This window comes from Podarcis pityusensis (genome assembly GCF_964106645.2).
Source record: "Podarcis pityusensis genome assembly, chromosome: 7".
Classification (NCBI taxonomy): domain Eukaryota; kingdom Metazoa; phylum Chordata; class Lepidosauria; order Squamata; family Lacertidae; genus Podarcis; species Podarcis pityusensis.
The window spans coordinates 38292129-38319188 of NC_138031.1; the positions used below are offsets into that span (position 1 = coordinate 38292129).

The window sequence follows — 27060 nt, forward strand, 5'->3', positions numbered from 1 at the left end:
ACATAGTAGTAAATGGATAGCTAGTGAAAATGTTTTAACAGTGGTGTCACGGTGTCGGCCATGCACCCTATCTGTATGGGCTTCCAAATCAGGAACTTCCAAAGCCCCATATAGAATGCATTACAGTAATCCAGCCTTTAGGTTGTTGTTGTTTATGTTAGGATATTTCCTGAAGGAAAGCATTGCTTCTGCACATAACTGTGGCATTTCTTTTCAAATAAGAAAAGAAAGGAAGACCATGGTCATCAGAAACTTCTTCGTAAGTACAAGATAAATGGCAAGGTTCTGGAAGGCTTGATTGACACAGGCGCGGACATTTCTGTAATTTCCAGTAGTTGCTGGGACCCCACGTGGCCCCTTGAGTCTGCCTCTGCAGTTTGGGGTGTAGGTGGACCTCAAACCTCTTCCAAAAGCGTACAGTGGCTGCCTGATTCTCTGCCTGATAGCTCTGAAACCATTGCATATATCCAGCCCTGTGTGCTGAAAATCCACCTCAATCTGTGGGGCAGAGACTTACTACAACAATTACAAGCTACCGTTCAATTTAATGAGTAAGCTTGCACTCCCCCTCAACTGGAAATCAACCACCCCGGTATGGGTAGAACAATGGCCCATAACAGGGGAAAAGCTACTTGCTTTAGTGCTCATTTTCAGCGTTTTGTTTTTGCCTCTTTCTGCTTCCGCTCTTAATAGCAGGTAACTACACACCAACAAATGTGTGGGAATCTTTTGCAAAGACCCTCAATATTTCTTCCTTTTGCCTAACCCAACAGGTATCAATAGGTGAAATCCTTGGCTCCTGCCTTATCCCTGTTTGCCATGACCCTTTTGACATACAAAATGATACCTGGTTTTTCTCATCCCTACCCCAAAATGATTCTCTCCGCACCCTTGGTTATTCCAGTTACTATGTCTGGGGTAACCAAGTGCGCCAACGCCCACCTCTGGCCATTGATTTATTGACCCCATACGTGGCTTCTTTTAATGTCACTTGCGCCCGTATGGTAAATTGCACAAAAACCAACTGTGTAAAAATGGGCAAGGATAATTTCCACTGCTCTAATTATGTAAATATTTCTTATGTATATAAATACACAGAACTACCTGCTGGCTGGTTCTGGACGTGTCCTGGCTATACATTTAATTACATTCCAGCAAACATCAGCCATGGCACACCCTGCTGCTTAAGCCGTTTGTCCATCGTATTACCCAAAAAGCATCATTTGACCCACTCTCGATATCGCCGCTCTATTGCATTGACTAACGATTGTGACGATTCAATTTCTCTTCCCAGTAGGTCTGAATATATCTCTTTAGCTGTTTCTCTCCTAGGAGTCCCTGGATTGGCTGTATGCAATAGTAGGAACATTAACTCTTTAGCTTGTTCTGCAGCAAAAGCCCTGAATTTTACTTCTCAAGCGCTTCATCTTCTGAATAAAGAGCAGAGTGAACTCCAGCATGGTCTTCTGCAGAACCGCGCTGCTATTGATTATCTATTGATGCTTCATCATTACAGCTGTGAACAAGTGGACGACATGTGTTGTTTTTATATTACTGATAATTCCAAAGCCATCCAAAAGCAAATCGCTCATTTGCAAAATCTCATACACCACATTAAACAGGACGTTGGACTTTCTGGCCTCTGGGATTCATTCACCCAGTGGCTGACTGGCTGGTTGCCAAACCTGAATTGGCTTCGTAATCTCTTTCAATGTGCCATTATTATAATATGTATATTGATTTTGCTATGTTGCTTCCTCCAATGCATTCCTGGACTCATAAGTCTTTTGTCTCGGCTTCTCTTTCCCCCTCAGCCACCCAATAAAATCATTGCTGCCTACTTTGCGAAATTGCAGCACCAGCAGTAAACATTAGGGGAGATGTGGTGAACTTATTTCGGGCATGCGCTGGCATACCACGTATCCCGAAACATTTTTGTCCCATCAACCCTGGCGAACTTATTTCAGGCATGCGCTGGCAAACCACGTATCCCGAAATATTTTTGTCTTATTCACCCAGAACACCTCGCAAATAAGAAAAGAAAGGAGGAGATGAAGGAAAGCATTGCTTCTGCACATAACTGTGGCATGATGGACTCTGCGGCGTGGGGGCATGATGGACTCTGTCTCCCTGGCAGTATCCCAACAACAGGTTATGGGCCCAGATTCACGGCACTTACAGGAGAGTAAGACTGCAACAGACTGCTGTGAGGTATGTGGAAAAATTGCCGCGGCAGAGTGACTTTGATGTCCGGCTGGCTTAATTGGCCTTACGTCAAGCACATGAGAATCTTTGGTTCTGACATGTGGCTACACACCCCACAGAGCAACAAGCTTGGGAAGCGTGATTTATGAGCTGCCGAGATAAGCAGGCTTTGAAGGAAATAAGACTCACGGCTCAAGTAAAAGCTTGGAATGGAGTTTTTCTAAGCCTCTGAAGGCACTGAGTGCCCAAAGTTAAATCGGCACAATTATGAGACTTGGGCAAGTTGCTGTGAAAGTTTGCTGCGACAGTTTGGAGTGTGGCATACTGTGTGTGAAGCCCCTCCAGTTCCTCTGACAGATAGATGGAGGGCCCAAGATTCAAGGGCCATAGACATAATTGTCTTGTCCGTCTCTCTGGAGGAAATTGCTACGCTAGCTGGCAACACGATTGCACGTCAGATGTGGAATGCTTTGAAGGTAGCCCATCTGCCGGTCATCCCAGCCCAGAGTTTGACTGCATCGGAGGTCCTGGCTGTTTCCCAGAATGAAAATGTTTGCAGGGATGCCGAGGGCCTGGTTGCAAGCTGCAGGGGGAGCTGACTGTGATGTCATCCCAGGCAGCATTCCAGCCTCCAGGGGGAGCCAAGGAGTCGGCAGCTGAGAGCTCTGTTTCTCATGAGAACCAAGGCCGGAAGGCCAGAAGTAAACAGAGACAGATGTCTGCAGATGGCCAGAAGCAGAGGGGGGTGAAAAGCCCAAGCCAGTGGAAAACAAGGCTTTGTTTGCTAGCACTGCTTCTCCAAAAGCCGAAGGCAAGTTTGATGGCCAGGAGCAGGGGGGCAAGCAGCAAAAGCCCACGCCGGTGGAAAACAAGGTTTTGCTTGCTGGAAAAGCTGCTCCAAAGGCCAAGGCCAGATTTGTTATTGATTCGGGATGCACCCGCCATCTGGCAAAAGATAAGCATCTGTTTATCTCCTTCACACCTCAAGACGGAGAGATCCACCAAGCTGATGGAAAGACGTTGCGAATCGCAGGAGAAGGGACTGTAAAACTGGCAAGTCTTCACACAACCATCAAAGATGTACTTTATGTTCCAGGTGCTGCAGACAATTTGCTCAGTGTCCCACAGCTGACTGGGCGTGGCTTTGAGGTTTCCTTCAAGAGGAGCATCTGTGTCATCAGGAAAGGCAAAGAGGACATTCTGCATGCAAAGTTTATGGATGGCTTATTCTGTATAACTTATGATGACAATGCTGTTGCTGTGTCAAATGTTGATTCTTGTTGTGTTGCACAAACTAACAAAGTTCTTCATGCAGGATGCATTCACGAGGCACACAGAAGGTTTACTCACATGTCTTGGCAGGCACTGGCCAAGATGCCTGAGTTGGTTCAGGGTTTGAATATCAAGCCCTGTAAGTTTCACATGAAATGTGTATCTTGTGCAGAGAACAAGGTGAAGGTCGCTCCAAAAGGCAAGGAGTCTAGCAGGCAGGCTTCCAAACCCTACCAGCTAGTCCACGCAGACCTGGTTGGTTCACTTGCGCCCTCTTTGGGTGGAGCAAGGTACTTCACGGTTCTAATTGATTCTTTTTCCAGGTAAATTCATGTGTTTATGCTTGAGCAGAAATTGCAAGCGTTTCCTAGGTTCAAGGCATTCTGTGCTTGGTTGGAGAATGCTCACAGTAAACGTATCAGCTGTTTGTTTACTGATCGAGGCAGGGAGTTCACTTCTCAGCAGTTTGAAGCTTTCCTGACTGAGAAGGGAATCCAGCATGACCTCTCAACGCCTAGATCGCCATGGCAGAATGGACTTGCTGAGCGAGCAAACCAGACATTGCTTCAAGGCCTAAAAACCTTGTTGCATGATGCCAATCTCCCTGAGAAGTTTTGGGGGGAGTCTTTGTCAACGTTCGTTTATTCCTATAACAGGAGACTGTCATCACCTATTGGTTGTACTCCCTATGAGAAGATGTTTGGTAAGAAACCTTACGTCAAGCACATGAGAATCTTTGGTTCTGACATGTGGGTACACACCCCACAGAGCAACAAGCTTGGGAAGCGTGGGGCACATGGTTTATTCATGGGGTACGAAAAAGGTTCATACAGGGTATGGATGACTGATTCTAAGTCCATTAAGTTCACAAAGAGTGTTGAGTACAATCCTAAGTGGGGGGGAAATGTGGGAATTTTCCAGAGTTACCCAGAGGAGGATGAAGGTGATGTGAAAAAAGCAGATAATGTTGAGGTAGAAGAGGAAGCTGAGGATGATGATGATGATCAGAGTTCGGATTCCAGCTCAGTGGGCGGCGCTGCTGCTGATGTCAGCGACAGTGATGACACAGCAGACTACAAGAGCGCAAAGGCCTCAGTCAGACCATCTGATGCGTCTGACAATGAACTGGAAGAACCACTGTTCACCATTGGCCACTTTTCTCCTAAGAAGGAGGAGATGAGTCCAGAAGACTTGCGTCTAGTACGCAGATCTGAAAGGGCAACCAAAAGCAGACCTCCAAAGAGATTTGCTGATGAGTTTGCTAAGACAGCAACTGCTGTTCTTAGTAGCTCAGAGAAGGTGTGGGAACCTTCAAGCTTCAAAGAGGTTCAGGAGTTAACCTCTAAAGATGCTGAGCCTTGGCTTAATGCCATGAAGGCTGAAGTTGATTCCTTGAATAGGAACCAAACTTGGGAGCTGGTACCGGTAGTCCCAGGAATGAGACTGGTTGGCAGCAAATGGGTCTTCAAGGCCAAGACAGACCAGAATGGCAAGGTTGTCAGACACAAAGCCAGACTGGTTGCCAGAGGTTTTTCACAGGTACCAGGACAGGATTACCACGAGACCTACTCACCCACCGTCAAGTATGAGAGCATTCGGCTGATGCTCTCATGTTTCCCATCATGACATTAATACAGCTTTTTAGTATGGGGTTTTGGGGGAGGAGCTGTTTATGCTTCCACCTGATGGAATGCAGATACAGAAGGGAATGGTCTGTAAACTTCGGAAATCCTTATATGGTCTCAAGCAGAGTGCCAGGTGTTGGAACACAAAACTCACTGAGACATTGCTTTCTCTAGGTTTTCACCAGGGCAAAGCTGATCCATGTGTGTTTGTCAAGGAGGAGGGGCAAAACAAACTGTATTGTTTATGTTTTGTTGATGATCTTCTGATGTTTTGGAAGAATCAGGCTTTGTACCAAAGCACCCTCGCTCAGCTGAAGGAGCACTTTGACATGAAGGATCTTGGTGAGGTATCCAACTATCTTTCTCTGCAGGTGGAGAGGGACCAAGCAGGTAATTTTCTGGTACACCAAACACAGAAAATTGCTGATGTATTAACCAGGTTGAATTTGGTTGATGCAAACCCAGCAGACACACCGATGGTGACAGGTTACCAGGTAGATAGTACTGCTGAAGCGTTTTCTGACACTACGCTGTACAGATGCATTCTAGGCAAGCTGAATTTCATTGCTAGATGTTCAAGACCTGACATTGCTGTAAGCACTAACCTGCTTAGCAGACATGCTAACAATCCTACTGTTCAGGATTGGAAAGCTCTGAAGCGCATAGCCGCTATTTGAAAGGGACTTTGCACTACAGGCTGAGGTTCACCAGTCAGAAGACTGGAGGTCTTGAAATCTTTGCAGATGCTAGTTTTGGAAGTGACACCACGGATGGTACAAGCACTTCTGGAGTATGCTACATGTACAACCACTGTCTGTTTGGCTGTGCAGGAAGCAGACGACAGTAAGCCTAAGTTCCTGTGAAGCAGAACTCAATGCTCTGTCATTTTCCCTCATGGATTGTGAATGGTTGATGCAACTGTTTAAGGACATCAGAGTTTCTGTGAATGTCCTATACAAGTGTATCAAGACAATAGATCCTGTTTGGCTTTGCTGAACTCAGAGAGTTGCAAGCAAAGAACCAAGTACTTGCAGATTAAACTACATCGTGCAAGAGAGTGTATTCAGAAAGGACTCATTCAGGTGTCCTACATGGCAGGAAATGAAATTCCTGCTGATCTGTTGTCTAAGGTTGTTAACAGAGAACAACTTAAGGTTTATGTACAGAGGTTGCAATTGGGTTGAACCACAGGTACTACAGGTTACACGGAAAGGGGGAGGATGTTAGGATATTTCTGTTCCACCTTAAAAGGGAGCAGGCTTTGTGAGTCACAGAGTCTGCGTATTTCCTGTTCACAGGAAGTTTATATTTTGTCTATTGCTTTCATTTCTCTCTCTGTGTCTGAGACACTGAAGCAGGCAGTCATGTTTTTTCTTTGTTCTGACCAACGCTGAATAAACTTGTAAATATGCTCTCCTGAGTGCGTCTTTTGCTGTGCGAACTCTGCTGATAAGAGCGTGCACCAGCTCTGGAATGTGGCAAGCTATTTCTGGAAGCTCATGTCGCTAATTGACTGATACTGTATCTACGGGAGATCAATGGATCGTCCGGCATCGGCGTGGGGGCATGATGGACTCTGTCTCCCTGGCAGTATCCCAACAGTTTAGTTGTTTAGTCGTGTCCAACTCTTCGTGACCCCACGGACCAGAGCACTCCAGGCACTCCTGTCTTCCACTGCCTCCCACAGTTTGGTCAAACTCATGTTTGTAGTTTTAGGTTACCAACGCAAATAACGGCAGTGGCTGCCGAGACCACATAACACCGATCCTGAAAGATCTAAATTGGCTCCCAGTACGTTTCTGATCACAATTCAAAGTGTTGGTGCTGACTTTTAAAGCTCTGAATGGCCTCAGCCCGGTATACCTGAAGGAGCATCTCCACCCCCATCATTCAGCCCGGACACTAAGGTCCAGCACCGAGGGCCTTCTGGGTGTTCCCTCACTGCGAAGTTATAGGGAACCAGGCAGAGGGCCTTCTTGGTAGTAGCACTTGCCCTGTGGAATGCCCTCCCACTAGATGTCAAGGAAATAAACAACTATCTGACTTTTAGAAGACATCTGAAGGCAACCCTGTTTAGGGAAGTTTTTAATGTCTGATGTTTTATTGTATTTTTAATATTTTGTTGGAAGCTGCACAGAATAGCTGGGGAAACCCAGCCAGATGGGAGGGGTATAAGTAATAAATTATTATTATTAAGTTATCAGTGTGCAAGAAAAGCTGTAGCTGGTGAACCAGACAGAACTGGTAAAAGGCATTTTTGGGTTCTGATACCTGGAAAGTGTAAAGTTTCCTCAGCCCTCTGCGATGGAATTTTATTTTATTTTTAAAGGGCTAGACACGAGATGTGGATGTACTGCAGATCAAGAGTTGTGAGTTCCCACTTGCCTGTGAGCTGCTACATATCTAGGCAAGTGGTTATTTACATGTCTGGCTTGAAAGGTGGGTGAAGGTTTTTTTTTATTTTTATTTTTTATGTTTTTGCTTTAACAAACTTTTATTACATATGTACTCCGGTATTCCTCAGGATGATTCCTTTTATGCTTAAAAAATCTGGTCAGGTGTGTTTGACCGAAAAATGGGCACAATATTTCATTCTTTAAATGGACTACAGAACTGATTTAGGATTCTGGTCTCCTTCATCCAAGCATGACGCATCATATCATGATGCCTTTTAGGGTCTCATCCACACCTCCATTTGTCCCGCTGCTTTTCCCCAGGGAAACCCACAGTTTACCACTGAATCAGACCAAATTGCAATTGGGTTTTCTGTGGATTGTTGTTTTTTCCGATTCAGCAGTCAAGAGTGTGTTTTCTAGGCAAAAGCTGGGGGGGCAAACACACAGCCATTCAGACCCATGCCTAGAAAGCACGGGACCAGCAGAATAACACTCAGACCGGCCCCATTTTTTTTAGACACAGAACAAGTGGACGAGCTCTTAGTTAGGTTGACTTTTATTCATGTTTATAATTATAGGTGCATTCCCACGTTTACAAGCGGGGATGGCTGATGCCTCCCAGAAGTGGGAATGCTATAAACCCTACCAGTCCTGTCAAACTACCCCTAACCACACCTTTACATAGATCTTTTTTAGAATTCTACCACAGCTCTGTGAATTGAAGGTACCTCTTATCAGCCATAATATCTAAACCCACATGTTCAGAGACAGTATAACTCTCCATACTGGATGCTAGGGACACCTGCAGGTGGGAAATAGAATCATATTCATGTCTTGATTGTAAACAGAAGCATCTGGCTAGTCACCATTGAAAACAAAGCTGCACTAGACTTCATCTGATCTAACAAGTCTGTTAATACTCTTATATGCCCAGTGTTGTGGGTTGTTTTGGAATATTTTGAACAGGAAAACTTTCTGGTTCTGTAAACTTACTGGCATTTGATCCAGTCTGTTAAAAGCAAAACAAAAAAACCCTGCAGAAATATGCCTTAATAAATATGTCCCAAAAAATATAAACTGAAATATATGATTAAGAAGCAACTTCAGTAATATACAGATGTCTCCCAACTTGCGCACAATCAGCATGTGTGCTTCTGCTAACACACGTGCCAAAAATGGCGATAAAAAAGGGCAGGGCAGAATGGGTGAATCCCCACTTGTGTGCGTCCCGGAACGGAACGCCCGTGTAAGTGGGGATTCCCCTGTAGTTTAAAAGTTATATCCAAACAAAGTGCAAGTGTCACTGGGGTGAGGGAAATGATTATTTAGATATAAAATCACAACTTGATATTATACACTTCATTTTACAATGTTATCATTTTGAGAGAGAGAGAAAAGGGCACTGTGTTTTTATCTTGATAACCAAATGTGGGAGGAACCTCACAAAACAGAGTTTTTCTTTTTCCTCTTCTCACTGTAGTTCCTTACTGTAGCTAGTTGGTAGAACAGGAGACTCTTAATCTCAGGGTTGTGGGTTTGAACACCACATTGGTCAAAAGATTCCTGCATTGCAAGGAGTTGGACTAAATGACCTTCACAGTCCCTTCTAACTCTAATTCTATGATTCTCTGAAAAGCCTGTCCAGAGGACTGGGATGTCTCCTGAATAGTAGCTTCAGTGAGATTGCTTTTTGCAGGCTGTGCTGGTGCCAGATAGTAGTACTACACCTGCAAAAATCTTTAAAAAAATCAAGACTTTTATCACAGACACGTGTGTGTTGATGACCTTTTGCCATTATCTCAATGTTGGCTTTGATGCATTGTGGGGAAACCCAACCAGATGGGCGGGGTATAATATTAAAATTGTTATTATTATTATTATTATTATTATTATTATTATTATTACCATCATTATTATTAAGTACACTAAATATGTGCAATGTATTAACAATAATACATTGCTAACGTGAACATATAAATTGTATTTGATGTGTGAAACTTTTTTGTAAATAATTAATAAAAATGTACTGGAATAAGTATTACATTTTGGTCTTCATGTGTTCACCCTAATTAAACAATTTTGATATGAAACCAACTAAAATAGGAACATCTGTCTGAATGGAAGTGTTCACTTTGATAAGTGCTGTTTTCATTCTATTTTAAGTTGTGGGAAGAGAGAATACTCTCTAATATTGTGCATAACTTATTCTTGAGTCAATCATACACAATATCAATGCATAAATATTGAACAGTATCTCTTTTGTATAAAGTAAACAATAGTGAATTCAACAGTAACTATATTTTTGATTTGTTTTCTTGATTGTATTCTATAATTTCCTAGCCCATTCCCAGTGGAAATAAATAAGTTATTTCTTTTAGTACTTCTAACATTTCCCAGACATTGTCTGCTCTGTTTTTTGTTGCTTCCTATTAAAACTGTTTAGATTGCATGTTAATAGTTTTATATTTTGTGATTGTATGTATGGTGGGATGACCATTTTTGGTGAGAGTCTGAGGTGGGGTTGTCAAACAAACCATGGTTAGGTGAGGCTGCAGGATTTAGACATAATGACAAACCATAGTTAAAAACAAATCATGATTCATATGCCAACAACAAACCATGGCTTTGTTAGTCTAACCATAGTTAGTCTGCTGGGCATGCTTCGAATGGCTGAACAAATCACACTTTGCCTATATAACCCATGGCTTAGTGTTATATGTGAATAGGCCTTTGAAACTAATACAGTAATCTTTTCATTTTAAAGCTAATCTTTGTCCAACACATCAAAAGTAACATTGTTTGTCTTGTCAATTTGTTCTCTCTAATGTAAATGGATTGAGAAATTGTTTTGTTTGTATTATTATTGCTACAGTTTATTAGCAGCCCTTCACCCAAAGTCCCAGGGCAGGTTACAACAATTAAAACACAGTATTAAAACAGTTTAACAGTACTTAAAATTAAAGAAATAAGGTGGATCCTTATTTTTTAAAAAAATAATTTGAATTTGATCCATATTGCAATTCATACTTGCAGACGATGGAGCAAGTTATGTATAAGTGCGTGTAATGGCTGCCCATCATCCCTTTTCATAACTGGAAGCCCCACTTCAGGGACATGTATGATTGGTGAAGAGACAGGATGGGGGAAGAGTGCTTAACTATTCTTCTAACTGATACTTCTTCATTCAAATCATATGCATGCATGCACCCACACCTCAAATGGAACTCAAACACTTGTACTCTCATCTTTGTTTTTTGTTTTTTAAATAATATTTATTACTTTTCCAACAATTTAAACACTACAAAAACAGTACAATACAATACAAAAACACTACATAACATTGACACATTAAATACATTAAACTAACAAAACAAAACTAAAACAGTAAAATAAATCAAACAATTTCAATATCCCATCTTTCATTCACTTATTTCCACGACCTCCTCACACCTCCCTTTTTGTATTCCACTTCTGTTAATTGTTTCAGCAATTCCTTTCCATCTTCCTCTGTTTTCTATCCTATAATACATTCTAACCTTATTTTTTCCTTTAATACTCTATTAATCTATTTATACTTAATTCCTAATAACATTTCTATTAAAGCCATATAACTTCATTCCAACATTTTTCTAACATTCATTAATTTTACAGTATTTCTGTAAATAGTCTTTAAACTTTTCCCAATCTTCTTCCACCAACTCTTCTCCCTGGTCTCGGATTCTGCCAGTCATTTCCGCCAATTCCATATAGTCCATCAACTTCATCTGCCATTCTTCCCGGGTGGGTAAATCTTGTGTCTTCCAATACTTTGCGATGAGTATTCTTGCTGCTGTTGTTGCATACATAAAAAAGGTTCTATCCTTCTTTGGCACCAATTGGCCGACCATGCCCAGGAGAAAGGCCTCTGGTTTCTTCAGGAAGGTATATGTAAATACCTTTTTCATTTCATTATAAATCATCTCCCAGTATGTCTTAATCCTTGGGCATGTCCACCAAAGATGAAAGAATGTACCTTCAGTCTCATTACATTTCCAACATTTGTTGTCGGGCAAATGGTAAATTTTTGCAAGCTTGACTGGTGTCATGTACCACCTATAAATCATTTTCATTAAATTTTCTCTTAGGGCATTACATGCCGTGAATTTCATACCTGTGGTCCATAACTGTTCCCAGTCAGCCATCATTATATTATGTCCAACATCTTGTGCCCATTTAATCATAGCTGATTTCACCATTTCATCCTGAGTGTTCCATTTCAACAGCAAGTTATACATTCTTGACAAATTCTTGATTTTTGGATCTAACAGTTCTGTTTCCAATTTTGATTTTTCCACCTGGAAACCAACTTTTTTGTCCAAATTGTATGCCTCCATTATTTGGTAATAATGGAGCCAATCTCGCACTTTATTTTTCAATTTTTCAAAGCTCTGCAATTTTAGTCTGTCTCCATCTTGTTCCAAAATTTCCCACTTGTACTCTCATCTTTGGAGTTATTTGGCTTATGGTATTGCCGTTGCTTATGGAATTACTACCTTTTGAAATTCACCATTATCAGTTACGTGCATTAAATTAAAAAGTAATGGTAAGCTGGTATGCATTGACCATTGTAAAGCATGTTGATTCCATGTGCAAAGGACTGGAAACAAGTGAGTGAATCAAAGGGAAGGAGCAGAACAGGGAATGAGGACGCAAACAAGAAGAGTAGTGAAGATTGATTACATCTGACTTGTCATCCCTCTTGGTGCTCATGTAATGGCAGTGTCTCACAGAACATTCTTCCTCTGGGCACATTCAGTTACTTGGATCCTATGTGCAGAACTGCTCCTGGTGCTGTTAGTCTGCTGAAGACTAGAAGATTGCATGCAGCCAGAAAGAGGAGTGTACTGTTGGGCAACACTGTTGTTTTAGCGCCAAGGGTGGGAGAAGACTATATTAGCTTTCTAGCTTATCTCCTCTTCTGACTTACTGTCTTCTAGTCCTGTCTAGAGACAAGATACGTTGTTCTCTGCCTGCAGAAAATCTGGATCATGATTACTGTTAATTATTGTTATATACCATAAAAAGTATGAGCACAGGCTATTTTTCTTTCCCATTGACATCTAGTTTTCTGAAGTCAGCCTCTTCACTAATGTCTAGCCCCTTCTTCTTTGTTTTTCAGATCAGCAAAAATGGGAAGCACTGGATTCTGGTTTGCTCCTAGACATGTCAGTGGAACTGGTTAAGACCAAAATCTGAAGGTTTTTCTTCGTTATCCATCACCAGGTGTGCACTGAACAGAGGCTACCATAAATCTGTTTTGAGTATGAACACCTTTTAAAATGGTACAAAATATATAAAAGTATTGTTTTTTAACGTAGATTTTAAATGGTTTCTAATAACTGTATCATCCATCCTATAGTTGTGAAAGAACAAATATGAATAAGTAATAATATACTGAAGCTGAAAATAGGCATTGTGATTCAAAAAATTTTCAGCTGGTCTTTGAGAAGTGTAATATTTGAACATTAATGTTAAAATCCTGTCTGCATTGCTCAGCCTGTACATCCACAATTGAATTAGCTTATCTAGATAGCTAGAAATAATAAGCCAGTGAGTGGTTTAATCAGAAATTTACTCCAGGACTAGCATAACCAAATTTAAATGGCTGGGCTCCAGAGGACCATATGCAATGCTCTACGTGTGCACTAGGGCTTTACTGATCCTCCCTTTCTACTGAAACTCCTTGCGTGCATCCCTCTCCTTTCCCTCTCTCTCCTCCCAGCTGCTTCTAACGGTTAGAGCACACTCTGAAGAGAATTCAGTGGGCACAAGGTGGTGCAGTTGTAAGGGAAGATCAACTTCCCCACCCCTGGTACTCTTGGAAGTGCTTTACGTGCATGCACAGGCCTCTTTGGATCCTGCCTGCTGAAACTGCTTTTATATGAGGACATAGCCGCACTTAATTTATTAGCATTTGCATCATCGTAATGAATTCAGTGGTTAGATTCCAGGGCAATAAAGATCTTTCTTATTCAGCACATAGTTTCAACTCCTTAAATGAAATGTTCTTGAGGCCTTAGCTAGATGTAGTAGCAGTAGACTTGAGCATTCAAACATGGGTCTGCAGTGCAACTCTAAAGCACAGTATATTTAAAGTGAAAGAGAGGTGGTGAAAGAGGATTGCTGAACTCATTGTACCTAGCTTTTGAGCCCCACAATCCATTACATGTAGCTGAACTCATAGACCAAAATGAAACGTGGCTAGGGGGACTGGTTTTGGTCGCCAAAAATAAGAACAAAAACCTGTTGCTGGGGCAAGGGCTCAGCATTTCTCGTACTGGTTTTTCTCTTTCAGTCATACCCCTCCTGCTGTACAGCTGGACACACCACTACCTGTGGTCCACAATGCAGGTGATTGTGCTATATGTAGGGTCTTGAGATAGTCTCACCCATTTTTTTTTAAGTATAGCAATTACACACACATGCACAAACATATATGGTTGAGCCTACTCACAACTTTCTGACAGCAAAAGGCAGCAGTTCTAGTTCTTTTCCAAGGTACTTCTAAGGCCTTACAATTCGTTCAATGTCATCATTGTATTGAGACAAATCCTTGAAAATCTTGCCACTAAATCTATGTGGGTAGATAAAATTGCAGTTCACTATAGGTGTAGCTTCTTTTATAGGGCTTGAAGATGCCATAAGGCTACGGAATTACGATGAAGCAGTAATCACCATGAGATGTTATGCTTTCTTTCCGAATTCATTAAGTATTTCCATAAACACTTCTTGTATTTTAGTATTTTTTTGTGCTCACTTAGGTTTTGCAGTTTATTCGCTTAAGACTTTTATAGGGATACACAACTGAATTTTGGGAATGCGTGTTCTGCTTCCCAGTTCCCACTTCATCATATTTTCTTAATTAAGCATTATTGGTACCAATAAGGAAAGGTTAGAAACATGGCAGGCAAATAACTAAATGTGCTTTATTTTTCATTTGTCTTTTGACTTGCACTTGTTTGCTTTTGTTGCTAATTAAGGGACACAACAATTGGTCACTGGAACAGCTTCAGTTCCTTTTCACTTAGGACGTCCTCAGAGTATCAGTATCTGGCACAACAAATAGGGGTATGTTATTCAATTTGTTGTGGAAGATGCATTAAAATGTACCATTTTATCAAAAAATGTAGTCCCCCACCCCCAGATAGTGTGTCAGTTGTGAGTTTCATAGTTGCCCTTTCCTCTCTGCTGTTAAAAAGCTCTTAGAACTATTTGGGCTTTCCCAGTGGCCTAACCATGAGTACATGAGAGATCAGCAGTTCCCAGAGAACTTGAACCCTAAGGTTTGAGCCTTCTCAGGTGGGTCTGGCTCCCACTATCAGTTTTGGGCTAACTATTATTGGTATTGCAACTGCAACAACATATTCAATAGCCACTTTATAAAAAATGGTCTTAACTATGGTTATAAACTGTGGTTGATGCTAAGTGTGGTTAATGAAATTGCTGATGCAGGCATAAAATCAATCTTAGGAAGCCCCTAAATATCAGAGGCTAGGGATGCTCACTCTGGAGGACAGGAGCACACAAATTTGCATTCTGGTCCTGACTATACAGCCATGATGAGGCTGCTGTACAGTAGGGGCATTCAGATGAACACCACCACTTCCATGACTTCCAGAAAGGCTTTTCATGAAGGGCAGGTGGCTGCAAGGGGGTGGAAGGGACAGGAAACTTGCTGTCTGCAAACTTCCTTATGTTAAAGTGTAGTGGTAGCCAAGCCTAAAAATCTAGAATTTAATATCTATATAGGGTTGCTCCCCAAATAACCAGCTGAATCTGTTATGACCAGGTTTTAGCATGTGGATAAAACATCCTGGCAATAATTATTACCACTTTTCCCAAAGGGAGGTATTTTTTTTCTTATATCATTTATCTAGTTCATTTAGAAAGAAATTGGCACAAATTATGAATATCAAAATCTTTTTCTTTTTACAATGTGAAGTGCAGAAATCAATAAAACAATAAAAAACATGCTAGGCTAATCTATACATTTTGCCATTCCCTGTCCCCCAAGAAGTAGGTTTAATTTTTTATCCACTGATGGATGTTTTTAAAACAATGTCAGGTTTTTCAAAAGTTGATATACAGATAAAATATTTGGATGGTAACTAGGTGTTCGTTAGAATACATGGTTTGTTTGAAAGCACCAAATATTTTACGGACAATTGTTCAGTTAGGCGGAACTGGCCTAGTTTGCATATCACTGTAAGCCAAGCTGTAGCTTATTGCAACTGCATGAACATGTTGGCTCCAGAAGAGAGGCTCTTCATGTTGGCTCCTCCCCCAACCTTTTAGCACAGAGCGGTGCAACAGCTGAGTCAAGGTTCAGCTTAGTGTGTCTTCTGAACCTGGGATTTGTCCTTTGGTTACAGATCGTGGTTGAGGAGACATCATGATCTTCAGTTGGGATGCCATTCCATACTGCTAAAAGGCCTGGGGAGGAGCAAAGCAGGTGTGAGCTTCTCTCCAGGAGCCGTCACATTCACTTGGTTTCAGTAAGCCATAGTTTGCTTTACCATGACATGCAAACTACACCTCTGAGTAAATCTTATTACGGTACCTTCTATGCTTATGCTTGTCTTTCCTCATAAACCTTTAGTATCTGTCAGTTGCATATCTAGCCTCCAATCTGTTTCCTTAATAGCTTCTTGGGCCTTGCTATCTCAGCTTAGTTTTAATATTTGAAAAACAGTACTGTTAGGAATAGAGGATTGCAGCGTGCTCATGGTTACTAAAAGCAAGGATTAGATAACTCTTGTAGATGTTGACATACTTGTGCCCATATAATTCCTGAGCACTAAATCACCACAGCTTGGCTGTCAGTCAGATCCTTATGTAGCTAATATTAGGGTCTTCTACACATGCTGAACAATTGCATGGTACAGACCATTCAGGACTATAGCACTCTGGAATGCAGTTTGAGGATTTGCATGATTGAATACATTTATTATCATCATCATCGTATTTTGAAGTCTCTGTGCATAAATAACTATACGGTCAGAAGACACTGAGGTAGATTAGACATTATAGTTATCGGTTCACAGGGACTTTTCCTTGGCATTTTGTATTCCGCAGGCAATAAAAATTTTTATGTAAGGCTATTCATACTTGCATTTCCCCCAAAGTTCTGTAGTAGTATAGTCATGAGAGTGCTGTATCATGCACCATTATTTTTAGTCCAGTTTACAGTGCTGCTTCAGACTAGATTCCTTTTGAATTGTGCTTTTTTTTTCTTCAGTAGATGGCACTCACTTAGCAATATCACTTTGATTTGATACTAGATGAGAAACTGTTTTCTACAGAAATATAGGAACAGTTACTTTTATTTAAGGCTTAGATAAATTCTTGCAGTACTGCTACATTGCCTCTAGAACCTCAGAAGAATGGCAAGATGTAGTTTCAGCACATATGTGGTTCTGTCCATCCTGAGCAGTGAATTATGAGCTGTGATAAATAGCTTAAATGAGCCTACATATATTACATTAGACCAGCTGAACCTAATTTTATATAAGCTTTATTCAAAAACATCACATAGCAAGTAAACTTCAAAATTAAGTGTAGTTACAAATAGTTGTTTCTTATTTTTTTTTCCAGTCCCCTTTTGCTTTCTTTAACGACCACATGAAACTTGAGAAGCCATCTAAAGCTAAATCATTTAGTGGAGTTGGGCAATTCCCAAGTGTCCAACAAGAAGGCCTGGTTTAGGCTGCGATGGCCACTGTCATTCCTGGTGATTTGTCAGAAGTAAGAGATACCCAGAAAGTCCCTTCAGGGAAACGTAAGCGTGGTGAATCCAAACCAAGAAAAAACTTTCCTTGCCAACTGTGTGACAAGGCCTTTAACAGTGTTGAGAAATTAAAGGTTCACTCATACTCTCACACAGGAGAGAGGCCCTACAAGTGCACACAACAAGACTGCACCAAGGCCTTTGTTTCTAAGTACAAATTACTAAGGTATTAAACTCTATTTATTTTTCAGATTATATTATCATTTGTTGGCCATTTTAAGCTTTGTAAACGTATATATCTGTGTACACTTCAGCTGATTTGCAGGGAGGAAATGTTAGTTAATTTAGACATCAGATTGTAGAAGTATAAACTATAGTGCATAGTTTTACAAGCTAATATCTTTCAGTCTTTGTGTGTGTTTTCAAAGAGGAGTTTAAAGCTTTTTTCAGTTGTATAAACATGTTGCCAAGAAGTGTATGAATTGAGCATTTTTGCTATGGGCATAATTGAAATATTCATATATAATGAAATATATTATTAAAATAACTTAAACATCAAACTAAAATGTCAATTGAAATGAAATTGCTTGTAATGTGTGATTTGGTATATTTAAGTATGACATTTAATGTCTATAGTGACATGTCTTTTGCAAAATATTTGTTTGAAAAAAATAGTTTAGTATTTAGCTGCCATTAAATGAACACGTGTACTTTTTGATCAAAATAATTACTTACAGAATATATCTGTGTTTCAAGGCATATGGCTACTCATTCTCCTGAGAAAACCCACAAGTGTAATTATTGTGAGAAAATGTTTCATCGAAAAGATCACCTAAAGAATCACCTACATACACATAATCCCAATAAAGAGGCCTTTAAGTGTGAAGAATGTGGAAAGAACTACAACACGAAGCTTGGGTTTAAGCGTCACCTGGCTTTGCATGCTGCAACAAGTGGTGACCTCACCTGTAAAGTATGTTTGCAGACATTTGAAAGCACAGGGGTGTTGCTGGAGCACCTAAAAACTCATGCAGGCAAATCATCAGGTGGAGTGAAGGAGAAAAAGCACCAGTGTGAACATTGTGATCGTCGGTTTTACACCCGAAAGGATGTCCGAAGACACATGGTAGTGCACACTGGAAGAAAGGACTTCCTCTGTCAGTATTGCGCACAGAGATTTGGCCGGAAGGATCACCTAACACGGCATATGAAGAAAAGTCACAACCAAGAACTTCTGAAGGTCAAAACGGAGCCAATGGATCTACTAGACCCATTTCCTTGCAATGTTTCTGTGCCTATAAAGGACGAGTTACTTCCAGTGATGTCTTTATCTTCCAGTGAACTGACATCCAAGCCATTTACAAACACTTTGCAATTAAATCTCTACAATACTCAGATTCAGTCCATGCAGAGCTCAACATCTGCACACCAAATGGTTGCCACATCATTACCTTTAGGAATGCCTTGTCCAATAGATATGGAATCTGTCCATCCTTCTCACCAGCTCTCTCTAAAATATCCACTCAGTTCTACCTCATATACAGTTTCTATGACTGATAAAGAGCAGCCATTGAAAGGGGAAATTGAAAGTTACTTAATGGAACTGCAAAGTGGTATGCCTTCTTCGTCCCAAGATTCTCAAGCGTCTTCATCTAAATTAGGGTTGGATCCTCAAGTAGGGCCACTAGATGATGGATCTGGGGATGTTTCCCTTTCGAAAAGTTCAGTTTCTATTAGTGAACCTCTAAGCACCCCATCACTGGACTTCTCTCAGTTATTCAATTTTATACCTGTAAATGGACCTCCTTTTAATCCTTCTGTTTCTGTAGGAAATCTCGGAATGAGTTACACGCAAGAGGAAGCACATTCATCTATGACGCAGCTTCCTCAACAGGCACAAGATCCACATGACCCTGGTAATGGTATAGGTCTTGGGTCTTTGCATTCATTATCAGCAGCTTTCACAAGCAGTTTAAACACAACCACAACCTTACCACGTTTTCATCAAGCTTTCCAATAGGGTGAAAAATTGCCTTGTGACAGGTTTATTTGTAGAAATGCCTTAGATTACTTTTATTAATGTAGTGCCTACTATGTCATTTGTAAATCTACTTTTGTACAGTACCAATCTCATTAAGCCAGTATGAAATTCAAATTAACTTTTAAAATATTTTGAATGTGTTCATTCACAGTTGTTTACTCTGTGTGTTTTTTTAAGTCTCTGTATTCTCACTGCCAATAGACCCACACTTAAAAAAGGAAAAGGAAACCATTCCCACTAAAAGTTATGTATCCCTTGTTTAAAATTTCATTAAGATCTGATAATTCACTTTGTCAATGGAATTGTGGCTATTTTGATACTTTCAAGACTAGGAACAAAACATTACTGTTAATACAGATGTCTGTGAAAAATTCAGAATATTTTTGCCTTGTTCATGAACTAAAAATCATGATTTATAAATAAGGAAATGTGTTACTCTTGTATGAGAAAGTTTTTATGTGTAGTCTTCTTCAAAGGTCTGAAGGACCTACCACTTACGCTTAAATAACTTCACAAGAATAGAGAGGAAGAAACCTCTCGCTTAAGTGCAATTACAAAGTATTATAATTTGGTAAGACAGGTATGCCTGATTGGGAAGTTTTAAAAGAGACAAAATGTAAGAGCTGACCTTCAAATAAAAATATTGGGTGGTATTCAACTAAGTTTTTACTCAGAGTAGACTCTTTGAAATTATAGAACATGATTAAGTTAGGTCTATTAATTTCAATAGGACTATTCTGAGTCAAACATGGTTGAATACTGGGTATCCAGTGAGTATCCTAAGTATCCAATGCTTTCTGCTCATTCACTGATGAAAGAAATCCATCAGCAGAATGGAGGAGGGAAGCTGCTGCGGCAATTTCCCTTCTCCCCTTCAGTTTCCCTGAACTCCCCTGCACCCCCCACCATCTGTGCTGGACCAGATTTACAGCAACCATTGTGGGGCAGGGAAGCTGCACTGGAATGAGGAATTGCTAACAAGTGCCTTCTTCCAGTTCTGCTGACTAATTCCTTCAGTAAGTAAGCAGAAAGCATCAAATAAAATCCATTTTCACGTTACCTTTTCCATAATCTTTTTTAGCAGTCTCATCAGAAAGATGGGGTGAAGTCGAGACAGAAAGTTTTTCATATGATGTCAATTTGATGTTTAGTTTACAGTCAAAAAATGAATGTAAACTGGCAAATACATTTTTCCATATTATCATTGGAGCGGATCTCTTGAGTTATATTTCATGGTGTGTAATGTCACCCTAAGTAACAACGCAGATGGTAATCACACTTACCACGCCTGGGTATTTGGCTAGTGATTTTTCACACTGCCAATAATTAATAACAGGACTCTTAGGAGTGAAGTAAAAGCATATTGCTTATGCCACTTTTACCTAATATAAAAGGGTGTTTGGGAAAACTAACAACAAAATGGCTACTCATGCTGTATGTCAAAGTGCTGTTGCTTTTCAAAATGCCCTCTTATATTCCCTACCCCAATAACCAAAAGAGGGAAAAACTGTGATATATAAATGCAAAATGTAGTTTTGCTGTAACTTGGTAACATTCTATTCCTTGGCATAATTATCACCAATCATTTGTGTAAATGAATACAAGGTTTTAAGTGGTTGACCTTAATATACTTCACAGAAACAAAAGTTGCTCCCATTAAGGAGCTTTGGCTCCCAATATTTGTATCATTAGTTTCTACTTTTTTATCGTAGGAACAATATGCAGGTGTGATTTTACTATTTTATACTGATGTATTTAAATTTTATTACTGAATGGTAACTTTTTATAAATGTTTATGTTCCAAAGGCATTAAAAAGGGGTGTATTAATAAGGAAAATACAGTTTCAAAATTCTACAAGCTGCTCCAATATGCTGGGAGAAGACTTTCTCAAAGTAGACTTTAGCTCTGCTGCATGATTGCTTCCTTTAGTTTCTATGAAACAGGTTGCTTGAATACAGCTTTAGTGGAATGACTTGTTCAATATTGCTTTCCAGCCTTTTAGCACCATCATTTTAAGGGAGGGGAGAGGAACACATCAGAAGAAAATTGGAAATATTACAAACTTACTTTATGTCCAAATGACAAAGCAAATAGAAAATTGTTTAATTGTGATTATGATTAGTAGTAGTAGTAGAAAAGACGGAAATACTATCTCTTGAAAGGAGTCATGTCCTATGAGAAAAGTATACCTCCTTCCATGCTGTTTTGGTAGATGTTGAAGGAATTCAACACCTTTCAGAATTGGTACCTGAGGGACTGGCCTTCTCTGTCCCATTTTTTTCACACACTCAGTAGTTTTGTGTGTTACTGGGGAAACACCAGCAGGTGACTATTTGAAAAAGCTGTTCACCCATTTCAGAAGTGAGTTGAACTAGTTTTAACCTTTCATTTTCTAATAGAGGCTTACCACTACATTGCTTATGGTGTTTGACAGGGATGGTATGTACAAAGCATGTCACGACAATATTATCTGTTTTCAGTGTTAGTTGCTGGTTAACTTGGTTTTTTTAAAAAATAAAAAACTAGTTTTTCCAGTACTCCTTAATACATATGAAGGCTCCATGTTGTTACGGCAGTTCCCTCAGGTTGTAAGATGGTTTTAATTAGAGACACAGGTGCACTTCAAATTATAGTAGTAGGGACCTCTGACAAGATATTGAACCTCATTCAGTTAGTACTTCAGCAGATGGCTACACCTTGTGTTTCTGTCACTGAAGTAAGGTGTGGGAGTATATGGAAGCAGAATGACAGCGTAGGCAATATTTACACATTAGTGCTTTATGACTATCATTTAGGCAAAGTCATTATTGGCAACTTAAAACTGTCAATGTTAAAGCCTATTTTGTAGTTACCAGGTTAATTCTTAAGAGTGGAGTGTGGTGTGTGCTGGCTGATCATGCACCACACTTTGTGCAACTTCTAAACTTCTGCTATGGATTTTTAAAAATATTATATATATAATTTGCTTGTGTTTATTAGTAGTGAATTGTGGAATAGAGTGATTTATTCATTTGGCAGTAGAGGTTTTCAAAAACCATATACTGACTAAAAACATGAGCCAGACCTGATTGCTTTATTAAGCTAATAATGAATGTTAAGAGTACATATTTTCAGGATTTTTGCCTAGTGAGCTCTATGTATTGTAGGCTGTTTTTGTTGTTGTTTTTTAACTAAAGCTCGATCAACTTCTGTGTTACACATAATACAAGATATAGCACTTTCAAAAAGAAAACCTAAATCTTATAAAAGAGAATTTCTTACAGGTTATGCTTTCTATTATTAAAAAAAACTTTTATTATAATTTTTCAAGTGCCATTAGATGACATACGTGGGCCTTTTGGTATAATGCTTTGGGTACAGAATGGTAAACATTGTAACTTTTAACAGGTACATCTTAAAAGTGTTTTTGTATCAATTTGCTATATTGCACAAAACCAGTGTGTCTTTTTAAAGGGTTTTACAGTGGATTCCTAGGTTTACATGTTTCTACTGCAGTCTTCTACTGCCATTTCATACCAGTCCAAAAATTGAATAGTCAACAATAGTTAAGTGTATACTCTGAAATCTTAGAGGTTACAGTCATGTGCCCACTAATGCTAAGTAAGTCCCATACATTTCTGTGGGAATTACATGTGTGAAATTAGGCACAGGAGCACAGCCTTATAGCTCAATCCTATGTGTATTTTACTCGGAAGACCCACTGAATTCAATGGAATTTACTTCCAAGTAAGTGTGTGTAGGATTGTAACCATCAGAACATTTAAGATGCAGTATTGGAAAGATATGTCCTACCATAGCTATGCTGCTGCTGGAATTCAACATAGGGTTGATCCTGTGCCTTTTAGTATAAAGAGAAGACTTAAGCTCTTAATTATTTGTCTCATACACTGGTTTAGCAGCTTAAAATAACGTGCCTCTTAGTAATAAAGTCTATACATTGTTTGCTATGAAGTATGCCATGTAGGTTCAGTTGCCTATCTGCATTCTGTCATATTACAATGAAAACAGCCACTTATTTGATACTATAGAGGAAGACAATTTAAAGTGATGTCACAGTAATAAAAAAAAGAGTGTTTATAGTCCCCTAACTCTTAAAGGGGTGGTCATGTGCTGGAAGGCCATGGTTTTTTTTGTAAGTATTTAACCCTAAAATTGACACAGAACTATTGCTAACTGCATGCAAACACTTTTCAGTATAAGCTTCAGTGGTACAGTTGAACCAGAATGAATGTTTATTTTCTCAGAAACACTCATGCAAATATATTATAGTGGATCATGCTGCTAATATAACTTGGGATACAACTCCTCTCATGGTGCTACAGACCTCCCTGTCTCATTCAGACTGATGTATTTTTATCCATAGAGAAAGGCCTATACTAGATTTATAGATGTATGATATATTTTTATACTGTGACTTAATTTGTCATTAATGAATTTTGTACACCACCATGTATTCATATGCACTTGCAAAAGGAGAAACTTGGACATGTAAATTTGTACCCAAATGAACCTATTCTCAAAACTAGAAGATGATAGATGAAATGGGGGGCTTTTGATATGGTGTGGAGTGAAGAACATACTTGTTTTTAAGAGCCCTTTGAATATTAACAAACTGGGGGGAAATATAAAAAGAATGACACCTGAACCTGACTTGGATTGCTGAAACTTATATTTTTAGATAGTGAGAAATGTTTGGACTTGTGTGCTAAAATGTTTAATGATACAGATTTTGAGTCAAAATAGAAAAATGCATTCCAGACTGAATTTGTGTATTTCATTTAAAATTACTATCCTGTGATATGGGAAATTGAGTTGCTTATCATGTATATGTACTTTAAAATGTATTCACAAACTACTGTTGTATTTGTATAAAATATAGACAAAAGATTGCATATATATTTTTGTGTATAAGCTCTGTAAAATAGCTATCACATTATGAAGCTGCAGCAGAAATTCATTTTAGACATTCATATCCAAAGAAACAGACTATTTATTGTCCACATACCCTGATAAAAATATAACTTGCTGCTATTAAACAATAGTGCTGCAGCTTCTTGTGGCCTACAGTGTTATGTTTGCTGTACAAAAATATGTGAACTCCACAAAATATCAATAAAACAGAATGGTTTTAGTTATGTACAAAATATGCCTGGAATTAAGTATGATGGTGTGTGTGTGTGTGTGTGTGATTATGCAAAAGACTGTGAACTTAACATATTCCAACAGCCTTTCTTATTTGCAGATAGTAAATTGACAGCTAATGGAAGATTATGGGTATCCTCAGTTCAAAATTTGGTTATATTACAAGTCTCAAAAATGTCTCTGGCAAAGTAGTGACATCATTCCAAATTTAGTCAGTATCAAGATTTTGTGTCTGGAGCTGACAGGTTTATCTGAACCATTTTCACCATTTTTTAATTCATCATATCATTGGTTAAAATTACTGTTGCTTTAAGTAATTTTTTATAGTATGAGTAACTAAACTGTGGCCCTCTCAGATGTTGTTATACTACAACTTCCATAATCCCTGACCATTGGCCTTGATGACTGAGGTTGATGAGAATTGAGTCCAAAAAATCTGGAGGGTTGCATATTAATCACCCATACTTTACAGCATTAGAATTATGCTACAAAACATTACCCTTTTAAATATAGATTATGAATCATTTTATAGCAATGGAACTATGCTGTGCATAGTAATCTTCAAAGCCATAACAGTAGTGTAGCTCATAGGTTTCCTTGGGTGACAAAGTCACAACTACCTTCCTGAGTGCATTGCCAGAAATGCTTCCTAAACACAGGTTTTCTATATAGTGCTTACAGATACCTACTCTTGCAGTTAGTAAGCATGGGACAACAGTTAACATTTAGGCCTGTCTACCTTATTTTTTGCTAATAGCAACATCCATCTGGTGTGCTGAATGAGGAAACCCAGCAAAGTTCATTACAAAGTTCCTTGTAATGCTTGGTACCATTTCTCAACTTTGCTTTCCTTATCACTGGAATAAATATGCCACTGCCTCCTAGCAGAAACACCAGTAGCCACCATTTGTGGTACTGCATTTCTCCAACTAACTATCACAGATACTGTTCATGTTGGCTTGTAGCATTTTAACTCCCTATAGAAAGCATGGACTTTTTGAATTGAAATCATCTTGACTTTCTCTTTGCAAAGATTATGGTAGAACACCCACTCTGTACATAATGTGGTACTAAGTCAGGTCTGCTGAGGCTTGCTGTGTAACTTACTTTCTACACTCATATAGCCATGCATTATACAGGAAGAGAAGTAGTGGTAGACTACTTCAGCAACTGATCATCTCATTTTAAGAAACAGTTCCCCAGGACACAGCCTGAAAACCATTTGCTCGAATCTGTTAATGTCTGCAAAAGATACATGCAGAAGATACAGGGAAGATCGGAGCTTAGTAGTACAACACATACTCTGTATGCAGAAGGTCCCACATTCAGTCCTGGCATCTTCGGATGGAGTGAAAGAGAGCTGCTTCCAGTGAGTATATAAAATACTGAGCCAGATGGACCAATGATCTGACATGGTATATGGCAATTTATGTTGACAAATGGATATAACAATCCTTAAAAGATCAGTTTCTCAGGTCAGACTGGAAAGGTGAGTGCGGCTGTCCACCTGTTAATCACATGACACCAGATGATTGGCAGGTGGGTACCACTGCCCACCAATCAAAATCCCTTGTAAGGAGTTTCGAAGTGCTCAACAAGCTGCTAGTGGTCAGATGTTTGGGAATCTGCAGCAGTTTCAAAGCCCTTTTGCTGTTTGCAAATGACTTGAAGACATGTTTTAATAGACAGAGTAAACTCTATTGTATTTCACCATAGCAAGTGTTTAATATAGTACTTACAAACTTTGTTCTCTTTTGTTTTTGTTTTGGTAGTTCTCACATCACCTGTTCTACAGAGCAGTCCATTTAACATATTTCTGAATAAAACCTCAAAACTATCCAATGCTTGGATGTAACCATATTGAGATGGGGTGGGGTTGTATTCTATCGTTCCTAGAATACAAATTTATACATGATTTTTTCATGTCTGATGAAAAGAGTACTAAAATACTGGGGAATCGTATAGTTCTTTTAAATTGTTGATTTCATCAATCGGTTTCATCAAAAATTCAAGCTAGACAAAATACAAGGTTGCCCCCTTGTGTAGATACATTGTATCAGTCTTTTTTGTTAACATTACTAAGCAGGCAATAAGAAATCTTACAGTGACTTGCTCAATACCATTTCTTATCTAACAATGCTTTCAGCATGCTACATATTATCTGTATAGGCCACATTTTTTTTCAGTAACTGCAGCTTATTTATAATAAGTCCAAATTAGTTAATGTCACTTTTCGTATAAAGTGTTACTTCCTAACATTTTTATCTGTTCCCATAACAAAAGTCCAAATTCTTTATTAGCCATCTTTGACATCTGAACTCATAGCTACTTTCTAACACATTTTCTGCCACTAATAAGTGAAATTAAATGTAACTATATAATTTCTCCTAGCTAACTTTTGACTACGACAGCAAGATCTCAGAAGACTCAGGAAGCAAATATCCAGTCTCATTATATACATTTATATATTATGAACAACATTTTAATACTACCCATTAAATAAGTTCTCTGGTGCACAGAAAAAGCATATATAAGTATAAAAGCACCAGAAACAAAGAGCACATGCTTGTTTTAACTGGAAAGCCTGGAAAAATAAAACCTGGCACTGAAAG

The 27060-nt window shown here is 39.2% G+C and overlaps 1 protein-coding gene across 30 annotated transcripts in view; it reads left to right on the forward strand.

Moving 5' to 3' along the window:
• Positions 1-24468, forward strand: part of PLAG1 (PLAG1 zinc finger) — a 42640-nt gene extending 18172 nt beyond the window's left edge. For 17 of the 30 annotated variants that reach the window (XM_081013486.1, XM_081013497.1, XM_081013499.1 and 14 more), the window contains 4 exons: positions 7432-7541; positions 12657-12760; positions 17132-17490; positions 18021-24468. In XM_081013486.1, coding sequence (XP_080869612.1) covers positions 17249-17490; positions 18021-19284 — 1506 coding nt within the window. In that variant the 5' untranslated portion in view covers positions 7432-7541; positions 12657-12760; positions 17132-17248 and the 3' untranslated portion in view covers positions 19285-24468. The other 13 variants (XM_081013487.1, XM_081013489.1, XM_081013490.1 and 10 more) reach the window with 9 other exon arrangements.
• Positions 24469-27060: the final 2592 nt, after the last annotated feature.